This window comes from Leopardus geoffroyi, chromosome X, assembly GCF_018350155.1.
Source record: "Leopardus geoffroyi isolate Oge1 chromosome X, O.geoffroyi_Oge1_pat1.0, whole genome shotgun sequence".
NCBI lineage: Eukaryota > Metazoa > Chordata > Mammalia > Carnivora > Felidae > Leopardus > Leopardus geoffroyi.
In genome coordinates this window covers 7,181,032-7,205,289 of record NC_059343.1, presented here as the reverse complement: position 1 = coordinate 7,205,289, position 24,258 = coordinate 7,181,032, and the positions used below count along the sequence as shown (strand labels likewise).

At 50.0% G+C, this 24,258-nt stretch overlaps 1 protein-coding gene across 1 annotated transcript in view; it reads right to left on the bottom strand.

The window, feature by feature from the left end:
* The window catches only part of WWC3 (WWC family member 3), a 118,111-nt gene that overhangs the window by 58,615 nt on the left and 35,238 nt on the right, over positions 1-24,258 (bottom strand). The window contains exons 2-4 of the mRNA XM_045472637.1: positions 17,509-17,618; positions 11,391-11,594; positions 564-640 (exon numbers count right to left, since the gene is read on the bottom strand). Coding sequence (XP_045328593.1) covers positions 564-640; positions 11,391-11,594; positions 17,509-17,618 — 391 coding nt within the window. The remainder of the gene's footprint in view (positions 1-563; positions 641-11,390; positions 11,595-17,508; positions 17,619-24,258) is intronic.

Here is a 24,258-nt window from a genome sequence, read left to right as displayed (position 1 = left end):
CCATGATTTGCTGCAAACGCAACAAAACCGTCCCCCTTCCCACACGACCAAGGCAGGGCACTGAAGAGATGAGACCGGGGGGGGGGGGGGCACGTAAAGAATTCCAGTGTCCCCAGGGAAGGAGCATCAGAACCTTCTGGTCAAATGCCATTGCGGGAAAGATTTCCCTAGGAACATAGCAACCAGGGGAGAACAGGAGAAGCTAAAGCTGCCAAGGGTCAAGGCTGGCAACCCACTGATATCGGGAAGCAGGCCGTGGAGGCCGGGCCCCGACGTCACCCAATCTTTCCAAATTGGGCAGGAGGACCCTAGCTCTAGGGAAAACACAGAGGGGTACAGGTGGCTTTTGGTTAGATGGGCTGAGCTTTCAAAAAGAAACTTTTCTCCTCCTGTTAGAAAAAAAGTGAAGGGTAAAACCAAACGTCATCATAATCCACGAAATTAAAAATTTTACCACAATATGAGTGTTAGACACACCGACCCCCGTTAGATAAGCCATGAGAAGTAACGCTACATGAAAATACACACAGGGCTTCTAGTTGTGGGAGCGCTCTTTTACTCACCCTATCCCGACGACTTGCTATTTCTGCTTTAATTTGGTATGGGTCGTACTTTGTATTTGTTGAATATCCAGAGAAGGCTAAACGGAAGGAAAACATTTTATTTTATAATGGATCCTTCAAAATAAATAAATACACACAGACAGGAACTTCTGAATCAATAATTAATTCTAAGTCTCCAATTTACAAGTTGGCACCGGCTCGTAAGGAATGAACATTTCACAGCCTCAAATCTTGACGTTTGATTTCTGCATGTGGCCCTTCTATGTGATTCCACACGAGGCAATACATGGCTATCGGTAAATCAAAACTGCTTCGAAAGCAAAATTACTCGGGTTAAAAACCACAGATACGCTCGGGGGGGGGGGGGGGCGGTGATTATGATATGGAAAACTGCTCTAAGTAGATAAATAGTACATACAGGATGAATCTGTTTTTGCTTCCTTTTCAAACGCATATACACATGGATGTCACTCGAAGGACAGAATCCCAAAGCTACCTGTGGTTATCCTCATTGGTTTCATCACAGAAGGTTTTCTTTCTCCTTTCTTCACATCTGTATTCTCCACATGAACGATTTTTGGCATGAGAAACAACTAGTAAAGCTCTATAAAATAAAAACGACGACTTTCTAGCAATGTGTCAGCAGCTGGCAGGCCCGAGAAAAAGCCGTCCTTCCACGCCGTGTGCTCCGGGCCAGACGCGGCACCGTTATGAACAGCCGGGACCTGGCGTGAGCAGGACGCGAAGGCCTGTTTAGCTGTGCGCCGGGCACAGTCAGCCAATTTCTGGCGGTGCGGACAGCGAAGAACCTTTCCCAGGGATTCCGCAGCCGAGCAGTTAGTGGCCGCTTCGAACTTCTATCACCCCGTTCACCTCCCTGCACTGCTGTTTCCTGATGCTTCCGTCTCCTCTCTTCAGCTTCGGAAGCCGTCGGCCCCTGAGCCGGAGGGACTCGTCTCTGCCCCCACCTTGGCTGGCGGCGCGCGCCCCTGTCCCCGGCTGTGGCCAACCCCGCACCGCTCTCATCTGCGTCCGGGTTATTTCCACTGATTCCACCTGCTCGGAAAACCCATCGGCAGCGCCGGCATCTTTCTCTTCACCCCTCTGCTCTGGGAGCTGAAGGCTGCCTGTCACTCGGATGACTGGGTGCCAACCGCTAGCGACTAGTTCAAAATCGCTTCCTGACTTTGCATCAGAGAGGACGGCTCAAAGTCATCAAGGGGCTGACACAGCCAGATTGTTTAATACCCTCAATTAGAACTACATCCAAAGGTAGTGTGAGCAGTTCAGATATTTCTTTAAAAAAACAGTTCCAGGGGCGCCTGGGGGGCTCAGTCAGCTGAGCGTCCGACTCTTGATTTCGGCTCCGGTCACGATCTCAGGGTCGTGGGATCGAGCCCCACATCGGGCTCCAAGCTGAGCATAGGGCCTGCTTAAGATTCTCTCTCTCCCCACCCCCTCCCCGCCCCTCTCCCCTGCTCGTGTGCTCCCTGTCTCTCTAAAATAATAATAAGAAGAAGATAGTCCCTATCACGGTCAGAATTTCAAACCATTAGAATCTACTAGAAATAAATATCCGGAGGAGCTAAGCATTTGCCAACTTTATCTCAAATGTTCTTAGAATCGTAATCTCTTGAGGACACGGAGTAAAATACTTTTAAAACAGAATTCTTTCTGAGACAAAGAGTGTCTATTTCCAAATCCTTCGACTTCCATCTTGACTGACTTCCTTGGCTTCATTTAAGACCAGTACTGAAAGCAACGCCCCAAACAAAGCCCTTAAGAGTCAGAAATCATCTCTACAAAACCCCCACCTTGAACTCCCGGGACTTAAACGTTCCCCCCGACCTGAGGCAAAGGGACTTCCACTTGGACGCAGATAGGAAGCAAATGAGCCCAGGGCTCGCTGACTGCTCACCCCCACGTGGGTCCAGCCGTCACCCTGCGTTTGAGGGAGACCACGCCAACGGCTGCCACCTGCGGTCGTTCCCACGTGGGGTAGAAAGTAACTCTGGGTTCCCAGAGTCCGGGGAAACTGACAACAGCGTTCGACAGCAGTAACGTAACGGTCTGAAATCGTTGCCACAAAAGTCCTCTTCTGCGCAATTTCACAGGGAAAATTAGCCGACAGACTTGAAATAACAGGATACGGCTAGACAAATACACAGCCACCAGCCCCCCAGCTCTCCTTCCTAACTAACAGGACCCTTGGCTCGCTGGGCGTGCACCCCTCCCCTGGGGGAGACTCAAGGTGTACCGAGTCCTGGAGGGGGAGCCCGATAGAGAAATGGTATCCCTGAGCCACCGAATGCACCCATGGGGGGGCCCACCCCACCGCTGAAGGGCTCCTATGTGACAAGGAGTGGGTCTTTTCTGTGACTTACAGCCGAAACCATCCCAAATGATAAAACGGGGTTTCCTTATGCAGACAGCATTCACGTTAGCTTTGCTACAGTCTCTAAAATTTAAAAATTCCAGGACTGGGACGAGGGAAGAGGCAACTCAAGTACCTAAAAGAGTGAGTCCATTTATCTTCAAATACGAAGGAGCGTCATGAACACTGGCATAACTTTTAATAATGTGATTTAACTTGCAAAGCCAAATCCTTAGTTCCTGACATCTGCCGGTAGGTCTAATGGAACCCATTTCTGGAGTCCAAGGAACACCTCAGGGCACCAGCCTCCATTTTTCACGGCGTGCACTCCACGACATTTAAAAAAAGAATTATGCCTCTGTTAAGGCACGTCTCCAACCTCAAGGTTTATGATAAATACCAGACCTTCGCCTCTGAAGCTTTCTTCTCTCTTGAAGACTTGAGTGGCCACAGCTATTAAACAGCTTAAGGAGCCCACTCAGGCTTACCGTAGTGCTTTGGGTAACACGAAAATCAGGTTACAGTCTAGCTGGACCACAGCGACATCAACTCTTGGAGAATCTTTGTGAGAGATGATGATCGTGTCTCCCCACTTGAACAAAGACTAAGTTTCCAGTGCCTTGACCTACATCAGTCAAAAAGGGACCTCGGTCTGAATCTTGGGCTCCTGTGGGCCGATGCCCCAGATTCTTTCACCAGATTAGCTTCTCCAACAAGAGAAGGAATGGACCCCGGGCTCCCCAGTGCCCATTGTCCAAGAGGTGAGCGTGGCCTGTGCATTTAGCACTCATGACGCTGCAGACCCCAGGACTTATTTTGGATTTTGATTTTCCAGGGTATCGAAAAGGGAAAACATGTCTGCTGGTGTGTCTGTCTCTGTCTCCCTGTTTCTCTGATACACACAGGCCTCCTCTGTGCTGTGGGAACCTAAGATCACCCCAGGGGGGTAACATGCTTTGAAAGACCAGTAGTCCTTCTCCAAAGACATCCTCTGGGCAGACTGCCCCTTAGGACCAGGTGTGCACCTCCAGGCATCGGCACCACGGGGAGTTGCTCAAGGAAGCCAAAAGAACCCTGGCAGACAGGATGGCAAGCCCTGACAGTTCCCATGCTGACAGGTACTAATTACCAGAGCAGCGACAAAGGCATGCACGTAAGTAACCCAGGCCAACAGAGGAGGGCATGACATTTGTTTTTAAAGGCACCATAAGCAAAGGAACAAAAAATATCAAACAAGCCCACTCAGAGGCGACCTACAAAAGTAACACAAGATCCCACCAAATTCAGACTGAGAGTTCTCTCAGAAATGCTCTCTAGGGCAGACTAGGGGATTAGCTCTCAACAGACATAGGCTCTGCAATCGCCTTTAAGATTGAGTCTTGCCAACTAATACCCGTGAAAAATGCTGCGTGTGATCCATTTTTCCCCTGCCAGCTCCAACACGCTTACCCACGAAGGAAAACAGAAGGCTGAATGGATGAACTGTGGCCATTACACTCCCCTAGGTAGTAGAGGAGAAACCCCTCTCCTGGGTAACCAATCGAAGGCCGTCTTTGTGGGATGGGCCCAAAGCCTCAGAAAGAATGTCGGCAAAACTGATAACCGATAAGGTCAAGCTTCACCACCACCTAACCCGGGAATTCAGGGTGGGTCAGCACTTTCTCACGGGAGATTAAGCCAGCTCTCCCAACCACCCGAAGATACTTTTGGTGCAGACTTTTGGTGGCTCCTAGGAGCCAGAGGCACAAAGTCATAATCCTGCTGCCGGAAGAGACCATCACAGTCAATCCAGACCGATGGATTCTCAACTCTGGGATTCGCCTGGAAAGCTTTCCCAAAAAAAAAAAAAAAAAGTCTGGCCCCACCCGAGGTCAAGGAGATCAAAATCTCTGGGAGTGGGGCCCAGGCAGCAGTTTTTAAAAGCCCCTCAGGAGATGATACCCTGTAGCCAGGGTTCAGAACTATTGGTTTCGACCAGGGGTTGGGAAATTTTTTCTGCAGAGGGCCAGAGAGTAAATATTTTTGGCTTTGTGGACCGTACAGTCTCTGTCTCAGCTCCTCAACCCTGCCATCGTAGCTTCTATAGACAATAGGTAAGTGAGTGGATGTGGCTGCGTTCCAATAATACTTTATTTATAAAGAGCCAGAGTGGACAAGATTCGGCCCAGAAACCACACATAATTTGCTGACCTGTGGTTTAGACTGTAATTCATCCCATGCAAGAATTCCTTCCAAAAGATCCTGCAAATGGTCATAATACTTCATCTGAATGCATCTAGGAGCTCAAGTTTCTCAGGAAGACTGAAAGATTAACTCTAGCATAAAAGCGTCTGACATAACAAATGTATTCAGTGGGAAAGGCAAAGAGATGAGCACATTAGAATGAAGAAAGTAGGGCAAATCAAGACAGAACTATCTTCTTCCTCTAAATGAGATATCAATTCACTCTTCACCCAGAGAGAATTCTGCTCACTGCATGAAATAAACGTGTGGAATCAAGAGACAAATCTTAAAATAGGTTTGAAAAAAGAAAAAGACCTCCCTGTTTCTACCTCTAGATGTGAGCAATGTTAATAATTTAATGTAGCTCCTCCTGGCTTTTCTTTCTGCTTTGTGGTGGGGGGATAACACACGTAAAGAGAAGCATACAAAACAATGAATTAATGCAAAGCAAATACAAACATAACCACTCAGGTCAAGAAATACAAAGACCTCCAGTTCTTAGCATTTTCTGTTTTCACTTTGTATAGTTATAATGAATGTGGCAAGAAGTTCCTTTGCTACAAAGATTTTAATAAAACTCCTTTGCCAGCAAAACAAGACATGAAGAAAGTAGGAGTACACGACAGGATGGAACTGTGGAAGAGAACCGGTGTGCTCAAAGAGAACGAGCCCACTGCAGAACAGCTCCGTCTCCGTGTTCTACAAACAAAATGGGCCCGGGGACCAGGCGGCTCCCAGAAATAGAGTAGGGTAGGGTTTTTAGCCTCACGGGGACATGTACGCTCAAATCCAGCAAGCATCTGCTTTTGCTTTGCTCAGGGACAGAAAAAGGTCAAGGTTTGGATATTCTTAGATACCAGATGGCCCAATATTGACACAAAATCTTTTCTCTCCAGTGAATGGAGTTTTATTCCGGTGATTTCCACAACTCAGGGAGGAATCTGTGAAGGGGGTAGGACAGATGCACGTCATTTCCTCCCGCCCTCCTGCTCCAATATTAAAAATGGCCGTTTTTGGGGCGCCTGGGGGGCTCAGTCAGTTGAGCGTCCGACTCTCTATTTCAGCTCTGGTCATGATCTCATGCTTTGTGAGATCGAGCCCCACGTCGGGCTCTGTGCTGACAGCGCAGAGCCTGCTAGGGATTCTGTCCTTCTCTCTCCGGCCCTCCCCTGCTTGTGCTCTCTTTCTCTCTCTCAAAAATCAAGAAATGAACACTTTAAAAAGTGGCTGTTTTAGTTAATTCCTCTGTTCCCCCATCACTGCCTAACTGTTCCCTACAATCAGCCATTAGGGAGACAGAAATTGTGTCCCCAGCATTTGGGACATACCAATACCAGGTGCTAAGGAAGTATCTGTTGGAAACTAGACGAATAGTTTAGCAATCCTGCCATGGGCCACAAGAAAGCCAAGACATAGAAAGTGCTCTGCCTCCCACTCGCCCCTCTGAGTGTTGCAAACTTGCCAGAGGCCTTGTCGATTTATTTTTTGTTTGTTTGTTTGTTTTAAATTTTTTTTTTCAACGTTTATTCATTTTTGGGACAGAGAGAGACAGAGCATAAACGGGGGAGGGGCAGAGAGAGAGGGAGACACAGAATCGGAAACAGGCTCCAGGCTCTGAGCCATCAGCCCCGAGCCTGATGCGGGGCTCGAACTCACGGACCGCGAGATCGTGACCTGGCTGAAGTCGGAAGCCTAACCGACTGCGCCACCCAGGCGCCCCAGGCCTTGTCAATTTATAATCGGTCTTTACTTCTAGATAAGTTGAACAACAGGAGGGCAAAGTGTTTCAAAAACACAATTAGCTCCTCTGAGCTGCCTCTTCCATGCCTCGGAAACAGTACGCAGCACTGAAGGCTACCTGCACAAACAGATCTGGGTTCAGATCCCAGGTCTGCCATTTACTAGGCATGTGACCTTGAAGAAGTAACCTCGCCTCCCCAGTATGGCTTCTCACGTGTACAACAAAGACAGCATCATGTGCTTCGTAATGTTGCAATCCAAACGATGCACAGAAAACTCTAGCTCACTGAATACCGGTTCATTTCGCTTCAAGTCACTGCCAATGAAGGAAGCAACGAGAAACGGGTCCAAATGTTATCCCGTTCCTAGTACCGGAGCAAGGAGACGCCTCCCTGCTTTAGATGACTAGCACTCTGGGCTGTGTGAGACCGGTGTGGTCAGAGAGAATTCATTTGAGTCACTGACAGAGTTTTCGTCATCGTAATTAGTAGTTCAGGTTAAATGGCAAGTTGAAAGAGCTTGGTCCAAACCCCAGGAGCAGCAGCAACCTGGTGAAGCACTTGGACTAAGTCCGTTACGATTCCATGTGGCGTCTTATCCCAGAGGAGCCAACAGGCCCCAGCAAAATCCACTGGCACCTCTAGCCCTTCATGAAAACGGGCTGGCCCTATCTGGCCCCCAAGGCCACTTATACAAGTGGATGCAGAGATTGTGTCTACACAGAGACTTCTAGCAGGTCAGGATTCTGATGGGCACGGTTCAGAGTGTCAAGTGAACACCACAGAGTCATCTGCTTCCTCGACTGAAGGTTTCTTCATGCACCACGCAGGACGGCATCTTGAGTAGCTCTTTTCTACTGGGCATTAGGAAAATTCTATGGAGCACAGGAAGGAATATCACCGAGTGCAATTTCCTACATGCCCAAATGTCAAAGCCCACGGAAATACAAAAACTGATGGTGAGGGACATCCCATCGTTACAGGGCTGCAGGTTCTGAATGCTCTTAATCCAGGGGCTCAGCTTTGGCCCGGGATTCCTCCCTCGCCTCCCCCAGGGCTGGGTGTGGAATCCAACAGGACGCGCTAAGGTCCTCCTCTACTTGCACCCTCACAGGCTCGGGTCCAGAGGCCCCACGTTCACCACGACTGACGTCTCAGCTGCACTGGTCGTAGGCAACATGTAAGAAACATCTTCCCTTGCTGCGATTTTTCTCTTCGATCACCGGAAGAAAGTTCCTGCCAAATTTGTCTGGTCTGTCCTTCCCCCATTCCATCCGTAGACGAAAAATCAACCGGAGGGCCTTTGGAGATCTAATCAAACCCAACCATGGAACAGATAGGGTCCCTAAAGGCTACTGGGAAGAAACATTCCATTAGGTTGAATCATATGAAACTGCCTATATTCAGCCCTTTTTAAGCTACAGAAAGAACAATTTTCTATGGTTCAGCGTAGCTTCTACTAAGTAACTTTCGAAAAGACTTAAGATCGCTAACCATAGGCTCTCAGGAACAGTTGTAAGCCACCGGTGCGGCTAGGCGTGACCTCGCTGTGCCAACACCATGGGCTTCTAATCCTATGAGCTCACTAAGAGAGACCATATGCTGGGTCATAAAAGTCATCTCAATAGATTTCAAAACATTAAAATCTTACATAGAGTAGTTTCTGACCACAATGGAATTACATTAGAAATCGGCAACATAACATCTTTCAAAAGTCCCAACAACTTGCTTTTATTTATTTTTTTTTCAACGTTTATTTATTTTTGGGACAGAGAGAGACAGAGCATGAACGGGGGAGGGGCAGAGAGAGAGGGAGACACAGAATCGGAAACAGGCTCCAGGCTCTGAGCCATCAGCCCAGAGCCCGACGCGGGGCTCGAACTCACGGACCGCGAGATCGTGACCTGGTTGAAGTCGGACGCTTAACCGACTGCGCCACCCAGGCGCCCCAACAACTTGCTTTTAGAGAACCCAAAAAGAAACAGCCAATCTGGGTTGACTGAAAATGAAAACACCAACACCTGCAGCATGCAGTTAAAATTGCACTTGGAGAAGAATTCATACCTTTTAGAGGTTGGGTGAGAAAATAAGAAAGGTCTAAACTCAATGATCTACGTTTCTACTTTAGGAAGCTAGAAAAGGAAGAACAGAGTAAAGCCAAACTAAGAAGGAAAAAATAATAAAGAGAAATCAATAAAATAGAAAACAGGTAAGAAATAGGAGGGGGGAAAAAGCCAGCTCATTATAAAGACAAATACAATCGACAAAAGTTTAGCTACACTGAGGAAAAAAAGAAGACACAAATTAGGAACATTGGGAATGATAGACAGGACACCACCTAGGAGTGTCTAGATCTTAAATGAACCGTAAGGGAATTCTACAAACTTTATAAACTTGACGACCAACTTTATAAACTTGACAACTTGGCTCGGCAGTCGGCAAATCTCCCTGCAGGCCAAATCAAACTTGTTACCTGTGTTTACACTTTATCAGAACAACCCACACACATTCGTTCATGTATTATCTCTGGCTGCTTCTGCATTATAACAACAGGGTTGAGTAGTTGCAGCTGAGACCTTGCAGCTTAGGCCCACAAAGCCTAAAATATTTACTATCTAACCCTTGGTAGAAAAGTTTGCTGACTTTTGGAGTCCATGAAATAGACGAATTCCTTGAAACACACAAATACTAAAACTGATTCAAGAAGAAACAAACAGGGGCGCCTGGGTGGCTCAGTTGGTTGGGCGTCAGACTTCGGCTCAGGTCATGGTCTCACGGTCTGTGAGTTCGAGCCCCACATCAGGCTCTGTGCTGACAGCTCAGAGCCTGGAGCCTGCTTCAGGCTCTGTGTCTCCTTCTCTGTCTGCCTCTCTGCCTCTCATGCTCTGTCTCTGTCTCTCTCAAAAATAAATAAACATTAAAAAAATTTAAAAAAAAATAAGAAACAAACATCTGAATAGCCTTATATCTATAAAAGACATTGAATTTATAGTTCCAAACACTCCCACAAAGAACTCAAGATCCAGATGGCTTTTGTGGTGAATTCTATCAAATTCTATCAAATACCAATCCCACACAAACTCCTTCCAAAAACAGGAGGAGGGAACACTTCCCAATTCGTTCTGTGAGGCCTGATACCAAAATCAGAGAAAGACATTATAAAAAAAGAAACTATGGAGATAGGAAACCAACCTCTAAAAATTCGCACTGAGCTGAGCACTGCGTTCTGATGAACAGTTAAAACCAAAACCAAAAAAAAAAAAAAAAAAAACCTAGTAGATATCAATATCCAAAGAACAAGAGATAAGACAAGCTGGAAACAACACAGCATTATACTTGGGTCCTGACCTTCTCTCGGGACATGTGATAGCACTGTCTTCAGTTCCTGTTACAGAGGGGAACCCCCACCCCTCGCTTCCCCACAGCTTGTAAGGCGTATTCACCTTCAACAGCAGCTGCAATAAAAAAAAGACCTATGGCCCTTCGGCCTTAACTCCATTCTGACTCGCAACACAGAACAAAGCTCTGACTGTGTCTTTATTATTCGCCAGAGCCAAGTACCTGGCAACATGGCGGCCACGTCACAGGTTAAGGCTTCCCGTGTCTCAACGAGACTCAGGTTGTTATCACACAAAACCTAGCCGTAGCACCTCCACGCATTCTTCCCGAGCTCACGGGCACCCAGAACGGTCACGGCCGTGTGCACCTGTGGTGGACTGTTAAGTGTGACAGCGCTGTAGGGAAGAGACTGGCTCAAGCAGTGACTGACTGTGTCGGTAACGAGATGCTTTGGTTTCTGAGACGGGACTGGGCTCCTTCAACACCTGAGCATCCGCCGAGTACTAATGAGATGGGAGCCCATGTCCAGTAACCTCTAAAACGAAGAGGGATTCCTTTTGAGAACACCAGTGTGCATCCATCGGAGGCGGGGAGTCCCCCCGATCTTCTGGGTTACGCTGGAGTTCCTCCGCCTTCAGCGTGCCGCCCCAGAAAGGACTCTACAGAGGGACAGGTGCTTGACACACGTGATGGCTCCCGAGTCTCTCCACGCAGGATCGACGAAACCACCGCGCGGCCCTCCCGGGGATCACCCCTAACACGCCCCATCGGTGGCGGAGGGCTCCGAGTGAAGCCCTTTCCCGCACCGACAAACACGAGACACGAGGTCGTTCCGTGCCGCTACCCGAAATCTGCTTGTTGCTCTTCTACCTTCCCCACCTGAATGTGACGCGATGAGGGCAGGGACCTCTGCTTCCTCAGGCTCCGCCGCGTCACGGTGCCTGGGCACAGGGCAAGCGCTTGGTAAATACCCACTAAAGGAGTGGCTAACGGAAGACACCTGATTCCAGAGCAAAATACCGACGACCTAACGATACGCGGTTAGAAACTTCACGGAGCCGTCTTGCCCGAGTCAAGTTCGGTGTGTGCAGTAAGCCGGCGGAGGGGCGGCTTCCGAAGCCGCGCGTTACCCACGGGGGACAGTCAACTCACAGCTAGCGTACGAGCGGCTGTCGTCCTCACACATTTTGTGCAGCTGCTGGTATTCCTCCTGGGCCAGCTCGAACCGCTGCTGCTTAATCTGGTAGATTTCTTTCTTGGCATTGAGAGCCTCCTGGGCCACGATCAAATACTCCTTCAGCATCCGTTCCTGCTCTCGCCTCCACTGTTCTCTGGGATCCTCAATCTGGGTAAGCTCTGAAATTAAAAGGGCGAGAACGTAAGTGACTTACAAGTAAGGTCTTGAGGTTGACCAACAGTCACGCAGTCACGTGACTGGCTGATACGAAAATTAACTCATTGCCGGGATGTACGTTATGGAAGCGACCTCATAACGAAGCTTCCTGAGGCGTGGAACCCCTGCCGTTTGTAGATCCACAGTTGGAACGAGAAGAAAACTCTAGGGATATGAAGAAGTTTCCCGCGGAGGAGACGATACCAGACAACTGTTCACACTGCGTACAAACATTGGCGGGGATGAACCCAAATGAGCTCTCCACTGTCAAACTAATGGCTACTCCCAACCTTCTGGTCACTGACTTCTCTGACCCAGAATGCCCTATGACCTGGCTGCTCCCCTTCGTCGGGCCTCTGCACCAGACCTGCAGCCCCTCTGTGTTCTTTGCGAACTTCCTTGTCTCCTCCCACCCATAAATCCCACCCACCCCCCCCCCCACCCCCGCCATCTTCCACTCCGGCTTTCTCACTCTCCGTGGGAGGCGCATGCCTCCCTCTGGCTCCAGCCTCTCTCCTGAGTTCCCATTCTTCTTCCGGCTGCCTCCTAGGTAGATCTCCACCCGGACGGAGCCAGAGGAATTCTGAGTCATTCGTCCGAGGCAGAACTCATTCTCACATGGTGCCCGTTCACCACCAAACCCTCAACCGACGCCGACAGGGACACAGCAGTCACCTGCTTCTCCTTCTGCCCCCTCTCGACGTGAGCAGCATCATCCAGATCCACCCACTTGGCCAACCTGGGGCCCATCCTCAGGGAACACCTGCTCTTCTCCCTCACCCAGAATTCTCTGCGGGCCACCGAGAACTGGTGCTTCCTGCCCCCTAGAAACAATCGTGGCTGACGACATGCCCTTCTCTCCATCTCCCCTAAGTTCAATCGGATCCTCACGACCCCTCTCCGAAACCACACAGGCGTCCTGCCTCCTCAGTGCGCTCACCAGAGTCGCCTTCCTACCTCGGCTTGCGATTCTTTAACACACGAACGTCTTTCAAGGCAATATCCTCATGACGCCGGAGTCCCGAAACTAACTTGCCAGCTTCACTCCTAGTTTCTGTCCTCCCCCAACCAAGACGTCCTCGAAACAGGCTGAATTTTTCCGAAGTCTCCATCGTTGGAAATGCTTATCTGCATTTGTTCGTGCTGCTTGCGTCCTCTTCCGCCCCACCAGGAAACCCTACCGTCTTCTGAGTGCCTTTGCCAAAGCACCTCCTTTCTGAAGCCTGCCCCGCCCCTGCAAGCACGTAATGTCTCTCCACGACGGCTGGGACTGCAGTTCTTGGCACTGGGCATGTGACCGTTTTCACATTTCTGTTCCCCCCCCCCCCAAACTACGAGCCCCTCAAAGGCAGGCACGGAGCCTCAGTCATCATTATATTCTCAGGACCTTTTCCTTCATCTGAAACCCAAGGCAAGGCCATCACTAACTGCTGACCACAGGAGCACCGAATGAGCGGCAGGAAGGGGAGTCCGCTCCACAGGCAGGGGACAACGGTCCCGAAATCAGAGCCTGAGACTGAGGCGGCAGACTGAGCATACGGGCAAGACCCCCAGACTCAGGAGACGCTCCCCTCCTCCACCGCCACAAATCTCCTAACGGGGAGATGTCAACCGAAGCGTTGCCCTAAATCAAATAAAAACTGCAAAGCGGTGTCCCTGTTCCAAATTTAGAGACCCCAGGCTATGGTGGCTCTGTTACAACCATGACACATTGGTAAATACGTGCAGGCTGCTGGCACAGGAGTGCAAGAGTACAGGAGTACCCCAATCTCACACAAACATGCAAAATAATTCATCTAAAGCGGCTTGGGGAGCTCCCCTCTATTTGCGAGAAGGGGTGCTGCCTGATTCACGAAACACGTAATAAAGCCAATCAGATCTTCATAAATAAGTAAAACAGAATAAAGTGTGCTCGGTCAGCTCTACGGCAACAGCCAACAAGGTAGAAACAAGCCTAAGTCCAGCAACTGATGAGGGGATAAATAAAGCAGGACCCATCCGCACAATGGAAGGTCATTCGGCCATGACGGCGAATGAAGTGCTGCTTCCGGCTACAGCGCGGACGGACCTCGAACACAGCCCGCGGGGTGGAAGAGGTCAGACGCGAAAGGTCACACGGCGTAGGATCCCATCTACGTGAAATGTCCAGAAGAGGCAACTCCAGAGAGACAGAAAGGAGATTTAGTGGTGGCCAGGGGCTGGGAGGCTGGAGGGGAGAGGGGGAGTGGCTGCTAATGGGTTCCAGGTTTGACTCTGGTGGAGGGGGGTGGAATGTCTGCAACTAGAGAGGGGCGGTGGCTGTCCAACAGTGAACGCACTAAACGCCGCTGAACTCCACACTTTAAAATGGCTAATTTTCGGTTTTGTGGATTTCACCTCAAAACGGTTAAAAAGTAAATTTTATGTCACGTGCTCTTTACCACAGATACACACACACATACCCCCCCCCCACACACACACACGCACACACAAGAGCTTGCTAGGATGTTTCAAGTAAGTTCTCCCTTTAAACCCCCTTCCTTCGACACCCACCGCCCGTTTCACACTGCCACTCTAGGCCCCTACTGGACAGCCTCTCCAGGCCTCAAAAGCCCACGCTAGACGATAAGAAATCAAATATAACGACAACGATCAGGGTCCTGACCGAGTCCCAGAGCTCACGTTCAGCGGGCCCAGGCCGGGGCTGAATCACATCTGTAACTGCCGGGTGTCGCCGACGCCTGTGTGTGGCTGTGAGACCCGCTGCGGCCCACCAGCACTGCCTGCACTCTGTCCAGTGGCCCGGAGGGTCTTGGGAACCTTGAAGGTGGTCAACCAGGGTCCCTCTGGTCCCTCACACCCTACTGCCCACCTGCACGGTTCCAATTTAATATCTGACTCTCTGGGTGCTGTGCCTTTAAAGAGTTTTAAAGTTGTGCTATGAAGAGTTGGGTTCTGGGGAGCAAGTTTTCTGGAATGTGCCGTTTGGCCCTCCGTGTACAAACTATTGCAATAATAATAACCTTTCTTGTTCCTGCAAGAAAAAAACAAAAGAGTTGGGTTCTCTGAGAGAGGAGGCGGTGTGATCCCGGAGCTGATGTCTTCACCAGCATCACCCACGGTGCTGAGTCACCCCACTTATACTCACAGTGACTGGAAGAAAGTCCACGGTGACTACTCAGTTTTTGGGTTCAAGGCCACGTCTAGAGCGTCGTGTGGAATCCTTGAGGTGCGCACTGGGTCTCACTTTGGGCCCTGTGTCCCCAGGGCCAGCACAGAAAGGTGCTCTAAAACAGTCACCATGACAGTGAGCAGGTGAGCAATGAATGCCCACAGCAAAGAAGGGGGCACACAGGGATGAGCAAGTTGGGTTTACGAGAGAGGCGAGCCAGAACGGGTCCAGGACCTCAGTGGCAGGCTGGCTTTCCGGAAAGATTGTGTAAGGCAGATGCCTCTGCCATTCAGTAATAGCACCTGGGCCCGGGGAGGCCAAAGATTGATGAGGAAGCCGCAGTGAGCATGTGCCCGGGCCCACGGTGCAGCGACCCCCACCTGCGGGAACATCCCCCATCTGCGGGAGCGGCCCCCACCCGCGGGAGCATCTCTCACCTGCGGGAGCGGCCCTCACCTGTGGGACCATCCCTCACCTACGGGAGTGGCCCCCACCTACGGGAACATCCCTCACCTGCGGGAGCATCTCTCACCTGTGGGAACATCCCTCACCTGCGGGAGTGGCCCCCACCTGCGGGAGCATCTCTCACCTGTGGGAACATCCCTCACCTGTGGGAGTGGCCCTCACCTGTGGAACCATCCCTCACCTACGGGAGTGGCCCCCACCTATGGGAACATCCCTCACCTGCGGGAGCATCTCTCACCTGTGGGAACATCCCTCACCTGCGGGAGTGGCCCCCACCTGCGGGAGCATCTCTCACCTGCGGGAACATCCCTCACCTGTGGGAGTGGCCCTCACCTGTGGGACCATCCCTCACCTACAGGAGTGGCCCCCACCTACGGGAACATCCCTCACCTGTGGGAGCATCTCTCACCTGTGGGAACATCCCTCACCTGCGGGAGTGGCCCTCACCTGTGGGACCATCCCTCACCTACAGGAGTGGCCCCCACCTACGGGAACATCCCTCACCTGTGGGAGCATCTCTCACCTGTGGGAACATCCCTCACCTGCGGGAGTGGCCCTCACCTGTGGGACCATCCCTCACCTACGGGAGTGGCCCCCACCTACGGGAACATCCCCCACCTGCGGGAGCATCTCTCACCTGCGGGAACATCCCCCACCTGCGGGAGCGGCCCCCACCTGCAGGAGCATCGCTCACCTGTGGGAGCATCCCTCGCCTGCGAAAGCATCCCTCACCTGCGGGAGTGGCCCCTCACCTGTAGCAGAGGCCCTCACCTACAGGAGCTGCCCTCCAGCAGCTGGGAGGGCAAGCCCAGACAGCAAGACACCTTGAACACACACTGTCGTGAGACACCAGGTCGGCTGGGGCTACAGGGAGGGCCATCCGCAGCTGGAGCCTCGCTAAGGACAGCGCCCTGTCCGCTGGGTGGTGGATTTACCCAGAAGCCCTCCTGCCACTTGGGTAACTACCTGACAGGGCAGACGGGCCGGGGCCCCGTCTGGGGCAGTACTTATCCCCACTGCCCAGTCTTGGGGTAAGAGCCACAATCAAGGGCAAGGCTGACCGCCAGGCACCAGAAATTCCACTGCCCGGGGACTGAGAAAGGAAGCCTCGCCACTCAGGTTTCCAAACGCTGACTCGGGAGGCCGACTCGGGCTGGAAGAGACAGGCAAGAATCGGCCCTGAAGCCACCAACCTGGGCTGGCTGCACTACGGGACAGGAGAAGCCGTGGGACCAGAAAGAGCTTCAAATCACTCACGTGGCAGGCATCGCGAGTCTTCGGGCCCCCCGGGCACCCCCACACTTAATAAACTGAAGGACAGAAAACACGCTGAGGGGAAGCCATGCTTGGTGTCCTGAGGAATGAAAAATGTCGAACGACAGAAACACTGAGGGTAGCTAGAATGAAGCCGGGAGGGAGTAAAAAGCGGGAATCTGAGTGACAAGTGGGTCCCAGCCGGGCCAGATCGAGGAGGGCTGACGAAAGTGCAGCAAGCCGAGAGCGAGCGGGGGAGAACAGATCTCTGATACAACGGAGCTTGTGAACCAGGGTGTGTCGACCTCGGCACCACTGCCGTTTCGGGGAGCTGTCCTGACCAGCGGACAGAGTTCAACGGCACCCCCTGCCCAACCTCTGCTCACTGGACACCGCAGCACCTCTCCCGGGCGTGACCATGGACAAGGCCTCTGGACACTGCCAAGTCGTCCCGGGAGACAAAACCAGCCCCGATGGAGAGCCACTGCTCTAAACGGTTCTTTGAAGAAAGCTTGCGAGGTCAAGGGACCCTTATTTTAGCTGTGGTCTTTACACAGTTTTCACCCTCCCCAAAGACCAAAAAGGTTCGGTGTATTCAAGTTAAAATTAAATGTGTAAGACAAAATGAAGGTAAGGTAATCACTTGGGTGTTCATTGTTCCAAGAACCCGTAAGCTCCACTTTGCAATAAACAACCTTCTCATTATGAAAGATCTTTCTATGTCCAGACTGCCTGGGAAACGTAGTCCTTCTATTAGCCATTAAAACTCTCCATTCAACATTTTCCGTGCAGTTCGGAGCAACACACAAGCAAGGTAGCTACGTAACCACTTCACTTTCTGAAGAACTCAACAAACAAAAACTTCAGGTTACATTTATAAAATCCAGTCCAATGCCGCATCGGATAGTAATGATTGTTTTAGCTCTACAAAAAGAGTTCTTAGCATCTCTGAGATCAACATGAAAACTCATTCACATGTAATAACTCAAATGTGGCAGTCTACTTACTATTTATGTGGTCCATGTAATAAATTCCAATTTGCTTATCATATACAGTTTCCCATCCTAAAGGAAGTTCATCCCCAACACAATCGGCAAAGGTCAATGGCTTTGTTATCCTGCAAAATAAAATTATGAAAGCAAATTTGAAAGTCAGGTCAATTTCGTGTACGTTGGCTTGAATCGACTCCAGAATTAGATTTTAATACAAAATTAGATATTATCTCATCTAATTGACTGCCTTTGCTCCAACTATTTAGGTGGAAAATTGACTGGCTTTGCCCAAATAATAATCAGCAACAATATCTGTATGCTTGCAGTTAAAAGCATTCCTATGTCAAAGTGCAACTTTAAATAGCAGCGAAAAGAGATATGGACAGTTACAAAACAGGTAAACGAGCATCTTCTTCCAAGCACTACGTTTAATGAGCTGATGACACTGAAACCTTCCACAAGAGGACACCTATGTTTTGTTCTCATTCCTTTACAGATGCGCCCCCCCCCCCCACACACACACACAACGGTTTGCATGCATTACAGCTTAAATCTATCTGAAATGTATTGGTAAGTTTCACCTACCGGGCATCAGAAGTTAAGGAGTGAAACATTAACCACTGACCAAATGCAAAAAGCCCAGCACGCGTGGCGACAATACAAGGAGATACCTACTAAATAAATACTGCCTGTATTCCTTATACAGTAGGAGGCAGAAACTGCCAAGGGTTCTTTTTTGTTTTCTGGAGAAAAACAACAAAAGCGCATTGTCTACAGACCTCTCTCCTTGAAGCACAACTGATTAAGGAGACCTTGGCTTGACATAGATACACAAAAGGTTTCCAGATGGGTTTCTTTAGGGAGAACGTCCCCTCCCCCACATCCCATGATCACAATGATTGACAAGACAGCTGTTGGATGAAACAGGCCACACCTTATAATTGTCTGAGTCTGGGCAGCTATCTCTTCGGTCGTCTCTATAAATGCACACTGACTGGTATGCATGGGAATCCGATAACCTAAATTTCACCACCTCAATCTTCCCACATCTTCTGTTCAAGTCCTTGGCCCCAGGAAAGTGAGATACCACAACCACGGCCAAACCTCACAAGACCAGGATGAATTCTGAACATGTTATTTCCCCAAACTGGTTCGACAACAAGGCTCTGTCTCTCCCAGTAGCATTTAGAAACTGATAAGCGCCATCAGAATGGAACAGATTGTAATTTGTCTCCATTTTACACATAGTTTTTAGATGTTAGAGTCAACACCAAAACAGAAATATACAGAAGGCAAGATACACCACAGACAGCCTGCCAACTACAATGCACTCAAAACACACGACATCACAGGATGAGCCTAGTGCACGCCACGCCGTCCCGGAACACCAACGTCCGGAGCACGATTCCTTTACAGGTCGGGGATGGCGTGATGGCGGCGTGGCTCCAAGTCAGGCAGGTAACAGTAGGGCGTTGTGCGTGATTCAAGTCCTGAATGGGATCAAACCACACCAAAAACGATGCTACTTCAGGATAAATGGAGCCTGAAGTTCATCTTTTCAATTTTCTGTCCAATAACCAGTACAGGGGATTATAATAACACTTCCATACTTGTTGTTCTAAAAATAAACCAAATGACACCTCTGCTGTTCTAGTAGTGAATTTTATGTTGGCCCGATAGAGAAGCCGGATGTCTCTGACTCCACTTTCTTTCTAAACGAGGCATGGAGGGGCGCCTGGGTGGCTCAGTCGGTTGAGCGTCCGACTTCGGCTCAGGTCACGATCTCACGGTCTGTGGGTTCGAGCCCCGCGTTGGGCTCTGTGCTGACGGCTCAGAGCCTGGAGCCTGTTTCAGATTCTGTGTCTCCCTCTTTCTCTGACCCTCCCCTGTTCATGCTCTCTCTCTCTCTGTCTCAAAAACAAATAAATGTAAAAAAAATTTAAAAAAATAAACAAGGCATGGAATTTGCACAGTCATCCACAGAATCAGTACCACAAAGCTAGCTGAGGAGGAAGCACGCCTCTCAGAGTCCAGCTCACGCCAAGAGTAAGGTCCCTGCACCCACAGAGAAGTTTATCAAGTCCTTGCTATTGGTCTTATCGACCCACAGGGCCTACACCTTGAGCCCATTTACTTACTTGACGGTAGTCTGAAGAGGCTCAATGATGACGTTTCCCAGCTCCCAAAAGACAGAAGTGGTAAGCTAGAAGGCAAAGATAGGGATCCCTTGGGCAGGCAGAACGCGGCAAAGGGGCCAGCTGACAGCAAGGAGGAGCACATGAACCCGCTCCCTGGCTTCATCCATCATACTGTGAATGAAACACGCATGCCTAGAGCAGGACACCCGTGACAGCCAGCTTCTAAGAGGGCTCCCGATGCCTCCCGCCTCCTGGTGTTCATGGCCTCACACAGTCCCCTCCGCCACAGAATAGGGTTGAGCTGTGCCACCGACAAGATACTGAGGAAATGACGGTGCGTGGCCTCCGAGATGCAGTCATAAAAGACACTGTGCTTCCATCCTGCTCTCTTAGATTGCTGGCTCTGGGGGAAACCGGCAGCCAGGTTGTGAGCTACCTAAAGCGGCCCAATGAAGAGACCCAAATGGGGAAGAACGGAGGCCTCCTGCCAACAGCCAGCACCAACTGGCCGGCCATATGGGTAAACCACCTTGAGAGTGGGTCCACCGGCCCCAGTCAAGCCTTCGGATGACTTCGGCCCCGGGCAGCATCTTGACCACGACACCTTGTGAGACCCGATCAAAGCCCACCCAGTGAAACTCCCATATTCCTGCACCACAGGAGTCATGTGACATAATGCTCACTGTCATTTGAAGCCACTAAATCTCAGAGTGATCTGTGATGCGGCAATAGGAAACCAATAAGACACCTAAGCTCTCACTTCCCTTCCCGGTCTATCGTCAGATCCCGCAGTGGACATTTGTGGTGATGATCCAGGCTGTCCTCTATTAGGAGGCAGTGAAATGCAGAGAAGGCTTTTCACCCTATTGCAGAACATTACAATAAACATCCATGCCGATCTTCTGATTCACCCATCTACCAGGCCGACACACCCTCCAGGCTTCCAGACGGTTGCGACTTCATGGCACACAGGCACATTCTGGCCTGACTTTCAACAACAGCATCGAGCGTGTCTAAATTGATTGTCCTGATCATCATTCCGAAATATTTATGGGACAAAGACTTCACGGTTTTCTGTTGCACAGCACAGGCCATCCTTGAATATTTGAAACTGTACCAATATCAAAATGATGTCTTTCTCCCAAGAAGGGTGTTGGTGGGTAACATTGCTTCAGTAATGACTAAATCACTTCAGATGAGAGGTTCGGTCTTAGGATGTATTTGATCGCGCTGATGTAATGAGGAGAGCTGAATAAATCCTGGTTCCCTTTTCACTGTCAGAAGGCCAACGTCTGGGAGTCTGGAACAGTGGAGTTGTTTCGGTGTTAGCTTTTCAGCAAGGAGTGCTTTCTGGCTGTTGTTGGCTACAAAGCAGGATTCCTGTACATCAGGGGGAGGCCTGGAGCCACGTGGGGGAGATCTCATACTCAGCCAGAGACGACCAGCACCCTCAGCAAGGTGGTGGGCTTCTTCCGGGACAATCTTGTGACCCTTCATCCTGGTGACGCTCATCCCTCCAAGGGGGTGGAGACACTGATGTCCAATGGCCCCTCCTCGAGCGCGGTGGCTGTCTGCAGGTGCACGGCACTGAGTGCCAGGATAGGCCCAGACCGGGGTTACGAGTCCTCCCTAAGGCAAACCCAAAGTTCTGTCTTCACTCACTCACAGGCAGGCCGGCCCAAGTTCCTGAATTCTCACCTCCCCAGAAACCTGGCGCTAGATTTTTCCAGCCGACACCTTCCCACAGTCACCACACACAGGCTCAGGGGCATTTTTGTTTCTATTACAGTTTCCATTACAGAAAGTTTAGGAACTACACCTGAATAGGAGAGAACTGTCCATTCATACCGCCACCCGAATAAAACCATTATTCCTATTTTACTGTGTTTTCCTCCACCTTTTTTCTGTGTTCTTTTCACTCTTTTTTTAATGTTTTCTTTATTTTTGAGAGAGAGACACAGGGAGAGAAACAGAGTACAAGCGAGGGAGAGGCAGACAGAGAGGGAGACACAGATTCTGAAGCAGCTCCAGGCTCTGAGTTGTCAGCAGAGGCCAACACAGGGCTCGAACTCGTGAACTGCAAGATCGTGACCTGAGCCGAAGTTGGACACTTAACTGACTGAGCCACCCAGGCGCCCCTCTGTGCTCTTTTAATTTGTTTTTTCTGACACAGTCACGCTCACACAGTATATACAATTTTCTGTCCTGTCTATTCCACTCAACTTGGTAATGTGTAACATCTTTACTTATTAATTCCTACCTGGAGCCTCCCCCCAAATTACTGGAGCTGGCCTAACACTATAGCCCCAGTATTCTGTCTCCCTTCTTAAATTATCTGCAAACATCACCTAGAAGAGAGGAATAGACTAAGCTCAATCTTAAATAGGGACAATTATCCCATTTCAACTGCCTTTGACCCCTAGTACGTAATCTAGGAATAAAAGAGCTTGCGTTCTTACCAAGCGTTTGCTAAGGGGATTAATACAATTCACCTAAGCACTCTCCTACTATTGACAAGCTACATTATTTCCTGACTTCTGTTAATACGAATATTCATAAGCAGTGCTTGAGAAAACAGTGCAGCAATTTCTCAAAATAGTTAAACACTCAGTTTCCATATGACCTAGTAATTCTACATCTAGGTGTATACCCAAGAGAAATGAAAACGTACATCCACACAAATGAAGGTCCATGCTGGCATTACTCACAATAGCCAAAAGGTGGCAACAACGAAGGGCCATCAACCGATGGATGGATAAATAAAACACGGTCTACCCATTCAATGGCATATTATATAGCCATTAAAAACACAAGAAAAGAACGCAGTATGGACACTTGCTACAACACGGATGGACCTTGAAGTCATTGTACTGGGTGAAAGAAGCCAGACACAGAAGGCCACGTGTTGTGTGGCTCCATCTATAAGAAATGGCCAGAACAGGCAAGTCCAGTGAGGCCCAAAGTAGATCAGTGGTTGCCAGGGGCTGGGGGCGAGGGGACAAGAGTGACACTAATAGGTGTGGGGCTTCTGCTGGGAGGGATAAAAATGTTCTGGAATGAGACAGTGACGGCTGCACAATGTGAATACACTCAAACTCATGAACTGCACGCTTTAAATGGTGAGTTTCGTGCTATATGTGAATTACATCCCAATTTGTAAAACTATGATGAAAGGAACATCTCTGTATTAGAAAGCTCATAATCTGCATTTACAACTATCTTCCTCAAGAGTCCAAGAAGTAAATTTTCAAGGTTGAAGAACATGACGCTCTTTTCCCCATATCTCCAACCCAACGTAAAACATTCACAGTAAAGTACGAAGAATAGGAAATAAAATCACCTAAAGCCCAGAAGCCCTGGATTCACGTTTTCATTTCTTTTCCTCTCTTCTCTGTCCTCCAGCTCACTTTTCCACAGCTGATACGACACCACATACAATTTCGTACACTGGTTGGTCTATTTCCTCGTGCCCTTTCACTCCGCATTAGCACCACTTTCTGTCATGCTGGAATCTTCCATCACTTGCAGTAAAAAGCATAACCCATATACCAGGCACCTCGAGTCACCTCTTCAGGTATGTCCCGACACTCTGCTCTTTATTGTCAATGACGAATGTGAGCTTCCAGTAAGCACTTGACATAAACTGCCCAAGGGCGTGACCCCTGCCAGAGAGGTAAGAGACGGTCTGTCTCATCACCCTCCGGGGAAATCTACAATGCCCTTGCTCAAGGGCTCAGAACAAACCCGTAAGGCACAAGCGGGCTTTGCTTTCAGGCAACAAGTAGGTAGCGAGCACAGCCTGAGTTTGATGGCATTTTCCCGATGCGGGGGAGCTGGGGAAACATGGAAAGCGATGAACCGAGAAGCAGGGCACCCGCTGTCCCCACGCTTCCACGCATGCCCTGACATGAGCTGGCCCTCACCAGCCCCTCACCCCGCCGCCCCGTCTGAGCGACGCCAGCCAGGAGAGGTGCCCCCTGCCCTCAACAACCACTCGGACATAGTCCCCTCGCGGAGTCTCCCCTTAACAAACGGTTCTTCTCAGCCTCAGCAGAGGAGGGGAGTACGTGTCGCTGGCCAGTCTTACCAGAGCCAGTGCACAAGAAGGGAGAGAGTGATGGACGGCACAGAGGCCGGTTTCTTTCGTTCCCTTCCACCTGCTGCATCCCCCAGGGCTCTTTAAGAAGGTGGCATCGGGCCGCCCCAGTCGGTGCCAGTTCCAAGAGAGCCATTTACTGCCGAGAAACCCTGGATGAGTCATTCTGTTTCTCTCTGAGCCCCGGTTTCCAAATCTTCAAAATGGGGATGAGCCAACAAACCCACCAGGCTCGTGCTAACTGGGGGTGGCCTCTTTAGTTACAGCCTGGACGCGGGCTGCGGCCGCTCCCCTTCCTGCCTCCCTCTCGTGTCTCCAGGAGACTCGTTTCGGACCGTATTCGTCTCCTCTTGCTGCTGGAACGCATGATGACAAACGTGGTGGCTTTAAACAGCATAGGTTTTTTATCTTACAGTCCTGGAGATCAGAAGCGCAGTTTGGTTTCACAGAACTGAGCAGGCTGTATGGATCCGAGGGTCTGGGAAGCCCCTTCCCTACCCCCGTGACCCCCACTGCACTTACAGGAGCGAG